Source organism: Oncorhynchus kisutch, linkage group LG25, assembly GCF_002021735.2.
Source record: "Oncorhynchus kisutch isolate 150728-3 linkage group LG25, Okis_V2, whole genome shotgun sequence".
NCBI classification, from domain to species: domain Eukaryota; kingdom Metazoa; phylum Chordata; class Actinopteri; order Salmoniformes; family Salmonidae; genus Oncorhynchus; species Oncorhynchus kisutch.
In genome coordinates, this window is record NC_034198.2 from 45,244,461 (window position 1) to 45,249,481 (window position 5,021).

The 5,021-nt window shown below is 42.3% G+C and overlaps 1 protein-coding gene across 3 annotated transcripts in view; it reads right to left on the minus strand.

Annotated features, from left to right (window-relative positions):
* LOC109883830 (protein TBATA) overlaps window positions 1-3,264 on the minus strand; it is a 22,197-nt gene extending 18,933 nt beyond the window's left edge. For all 3 annotated transcript variants that reach the window (XR_004205462.1, XR_004205461.1, XM_031805060.1), the window contains exons 1-3: window positions 3,188-3,264; window positions 2,479-2,689; window positions 2,180-2,353 (exon numbers count right to left, since the gene is read on the minus strand). Coding sequence is in view for 1 of the 3 variants with exons in the window: in XM_031805060.1 (XP_031660920.1) it covers window positions 2,180-2,353; window positions 2,479-2,683 (379 nt within the window). In the remaining 2 variants the exon portion in view is untranslated. The remainder of the gene's footprint in view (window positions 1-2,179; window positions 2,354-2,478; window positions 2,690-3,187) is intronic.
* Window positions 3,265-5,021: the final 1,757 nt, after the last annotated feature.

Genomic DNA, 5,021 nt, shown 5'->3' on the forward strand with positions numbered 1-5,021 from the left:
AATTATGTTTTTAGAAATATTTACAAATTCATTAAAAACTTTTTTTAAAGTACATTTCCCGGTTCTAGGTATTTTATGCAAATGTAACACATTTATATAGTTATAGTTGATAAATATTTTTTAAGGATTTCACATTAGGATAGCCTGAACTTGTGAAAGTTGGTTTGGTACCTCTCTACCTTATGCAAATGTGCACATATTTACATAGTTACAGTTGATAAATCATTTGATGAATTTGAAGATAAGATGTGGAAGTTGGTTTGGTGTCTCTAGCTTGAAAGATTCAGGAGTTCCTGTAGGTGAGTTAATTTATGCGAATGTTTATAGCTATAGTTTCTAAAGATGTTAATGAATTTTGAAGATGTGAACCTGATTGGCCAAGGAACAGGTCCGTTTTGAAGATGTGAACCTGATTGGCCAAGGAACAGGTCCTTTTGAAGATGTGAACCTGATTGGCCAAGGAACAGGTCCATTTTGAAGATGTGAACCTGATTGGCCAAGGAACAGATCCATTTTGAAGATGTGAACCTGATTGGCCAAGGAACAGATCCATTTTGAAGATCGACCACTGTATTCTTATGGTTCTCATTTAAACCCATCTTACTTTATGCTTGTTCTTAGGTCCCAAGAAACAAAGAGATCTTCTGTTGAATCTGACAATTCATCTTAATGGTTGTACAGTCGTCTCAAATAAAACTGTGAAGGACCTCGGCGTTACTCTGGACCCTGATCTCTCTTTTGACGAACATGTCAAGACTGTTTCAAGGACAGCTTTTTTCCATCTACGTAACATTGCAAAAATTAGAAACTTTCTGTCCAAAAATGATGCAGAAAAATTAATCCATGCTTTTGTTACTTCTAGGTTAGACTACTGCAATGCTCTACTTTCCGGCTACCCGGATAAAGCACTAAATAAACTTCAGTTAGTGTTAAATACGGCTGCTAGAATCCTGACTAGAACCAGTTTGTTATATCTGGAGTACTTCTCCTGTCCTATCCGGTGTCCTGTGTGAATTTAAGTACGCTCTCTCTAATTCTCTCTTTCTTTCTCTCTCTCGGAGGACCTGAGCCCTAGGACCATGCCTCAGGACTACATGGCATGATGACTCCTTGCTGTCCCCAGTCCACCTGTCCGTGCTGCTGCTCCAGTTTCAACTGTTCTGCCTGCAGCTATAGAATCCTGACCTGTTCACCGGAGGTGCTAGCTGTCCCAGACCTATTATTTGACCATGCTGGTCATTTATGAACATTTGAACATCTTGGCCATGTTCTGTTATAATCTCCACCCGGCACAGCCAGAAGAGGACTGGCCACCCCTCATAGTCTGGTTCCTCTCTAGGTTTCTTCCTAGGTTTTGGTCTTTTCTAGGTAGTTTTTCTTAGCCACCATGCTTCTACACCTGCATTGCTTGCTGTTTGGGGTTTTAGGCTGGGTTTCTGTTACAGCACTTTGAGATATCAGCTGATGTAAGAAGGGCTTTATAAATACATTTGATTTGATCTTCCGAAAATGTCAGAAACCCTATTTCTTTGTTAGAGTATCTTAAAATAACTCTCACGGATATCTCCCCGACAATACTAGGATATGATGGGGACCAGAAGAACAGAACAGGCCATAACATAAGAAGATAGACAAAGGAGGCAATGACTAACAAGTACCTGAGACAGCAACAGACAAGACGCAGAGAAAGTGACAGAAGAGGACAGATGGAGAGAGGTGGGTTGAGCCCACAGTAGACTGTATCACTTCAATATGCTCTACAGAGAGAACAGAGGTGGGTTGAGCCCACAGTAGTCTGTATCACTTCAATATGCTCTACAGAGAGAACAGAGGTGGGTTGAGCCCACAGTAGACTGTATCACTTCAATATGCTCTACAGAGAGAACAGAGGTGGGTTGAGCCCACAGTAGACTGTATCACTTTAATACAGTCTTTGAGAGAGAGAGAGAGAGAGAGAGAGAGAGAGAGAGAGAGAGAGAGAGAGAGAGATATATATATATATATATATATATATATATATGTGTGTGTTCCAGAGTGGAGAGACCCTCAGTAGCTACTGTATTTGAGTATTGGCAGTGGTGTCTGCTGTCGCAGGTGGCCATGTGCAAATGACCTGAAAAATAACTAATTGTCTCAATGTTCTAATCTGTTAATGTTCATTTCAAAATGATAAATTCACCTGTTCTGTGTCCGGTGCTGTATCTGCCTCCGAACACGCTGTGTCCTGCAGGCAGGGAGAAAGGTGCTCCTGAACTCGTCCTGAATACCTGACTCTTGATGAGCGGATGGGGGAACAGTGAGGTGGTCACGTACCAGTCGTCATTCACCATGCACACTGGAATCCCATTTAGACCTATAGAGGAAAAGGAAGGCAGAGCCTGTGACACAAATAGCACCCTATTCCCTATGGACCTTGGTCAAAAGAAGAAGAATAAGTGCACTACATAGGGAATAGGGTGGTCCAATACGGTCTCTCACCTTGGATGTGTGTGACTCTGTGTGGGTGAGGGTTGTGTCTGGAGAAGAAGGAGTGGTGACTCAAGGCTCCAAAGCGTGGACTGCCCCTAGTGGCCATGTTGGGAACGTCGGCCGTGTACGACAGAACATTATCGTCGTGATGACCCGTGTTCCTGTCAGATGTTTTCTTTTCACCACAGGGATCTGGGCTGTTAAAGACCGACATGACGATCTGTGAGAGAAATATCACAGAGTTTTATTGTGGATGTGAAGGGGTGATATGGCTCCCGTTGATAGAGCGTGGTGCTTGCAAATGGGCAGGATTGTGGGTTCGATTCCCGGGGTCACCTGCTTTTGGATAAAAGCGATTGCTAAATGGTACTGTTAGAGACAGATCAATTGCCATTGAAAGGTAACATTTAAATTCCACACTATACAACCCAAAGCCTTGTCGTGTACAGTGTGCACAATACTGTATATAAATAACAACATGTTGTCATGGAAACTTGAGAAGTCATGTGAACTTCGTAACAGTCTTGTGCAGGCAAAGTTGTTTCAGATTTAGTGCTCAAAATGTTTGTTTTAAATAAAATATCATGATTTTATAAGGTATCTTTAGGTCTACAGTTTTGTTAAGCAAGACACGAAAAATAACAAAAATCTGATGTATTTAAAAAAATATATTTTTTATTAAAAACTCTGTAATAAATCAAATATAAACTTATCCTACCTCAGAAGGTCCACATAGCCTCTCTCAGACTCTGACTTAGTGTCCAATGTTTCCCATGTTGCTAGGAGACTCGGCTCTCAACATGAACAAGAAAAGCATCCCTTAACAATGGGGACTGTAACTTCCACCCTGTGCATTAATCCCTGAGGAAATCCATGTATATTCTGAGGCCACACACACAGGCTACATTCCAAATGGCACGCCATTACCTACACTGAGTATACGAAACACCTGCTCTTTCCATGACACAGACTGACCAGGTGAATCCAGGTGATTCCCTTATTGATGTCACTTGTTAAATCCATTTCAATCAGTGTAGATGAATGGTAGGAGACAGGTTAAAGAAGGATTTTTAAGCCTTGAGACAATTGAAATAATACAAGATTAGTAATAACATATTAGGAATACAGACAGACAGACAGACACACCCAACAGACAGAGACCAATAGCAGGGTGTGTTAAATCTATCGCACCCAGCAGACAAGTACCCATAGCAGGGTGTGTTACATCTAACGCACCCAGCAGACAGAGACCAATAGCAGGGTGTGTTACATCTAACGCACCCAGCAGACAGAGACCAATAGCAGGGTGTGTTAAATCTAACGCACCCAGCAGACAGAGACCAATAGCAGGGTGTTTTAAATGTAACGCACCCAGCAGACAGAGACCAATAGCAGGGTGTGTTAAATCTATCGCACCCAGCAGACAAGTACCCATAGCAGGGTGTGTTACATCTAACGCACCCAGCAGACAGAGACCAATAGCAGGGTGTGTTACATCTAACGCAGACAGAGACCAATAGCAGGGTGTGTTACATCTAACGCAGACAGAGACCAATAGCAGGGTGTGTTACATCTAATGCACCCAGAAGACAGAGACCAATAGCAGGGTGTGTTAAATCTAACGCACCCAGCAGACAGGTACCATAGCAGGGTGTGTTACATCTAACGCACCCAGCAGACAGAGACCAATAGCAGGGTGTGTTACATCTAACGCACCCAGCAGACAGAGACCAATAGCAGTGTTTGCTTGCGAGGTAAGCAGCTATGGGAAGTGACAGCAGTTGAATTACTAATGCAGTGTGTATGACGCGTTTTCCTCTGTCCCCCTGCAGGTCAGATGTGGAGCTGCAGTTTAAATGCTACCATCACGAGGACCGACAGACGAACACCAACTGGCCTGCCTCGGTCCAGGTCAGTAAGAACACCACACAAGCACCTGCATACACACACACACCAACAACAACAACAAAATATCGCACCCATCTACACGCAATACCCTATAATGACAAAGTGAAAACAAGTTGTTTTTTTTATGTTTGCAAATGTATGGAAATACAGAAATATCTCATTCACATACGTATTCACACCCCTGTGTCAATACATTTTAGAATCACCTTTGGATACAGCAGAGTCTTTCTGGGTAAGTCTCTAAGAGCTGTCCACACCTGGGTTATGCAACACATTTTTTTATAATGTTTATTTAACCTTTATTTTACTAGGCAAGTCAGTTAAGAACAAATTCTTATTTTCAATGACGGTCTAGGAACAGTGGGTTAACTGCCTTGTTCAGGGGCAGAACGACAGATTCTTACCTTGTCAGCTCGGGGATTTCTAAATTCTTCAAGCTCTGTCAAATTGGCTGTTGATCATTACTAGACAACAATTTTTAGGTCTGCCGTCGATTTAAGTCAAAACTTTAACTTGGCCTCTCAGGAACATTCACTGTCTTCTTGGTAAGCAGCTCCAGTGTAGATTTAGCCTTATTGTCCTGCTAAAAGGTGTATAGCTCTCCCAGTGGCTGGTGGAAAGCAGACCATGTTTTCCTTTACCTC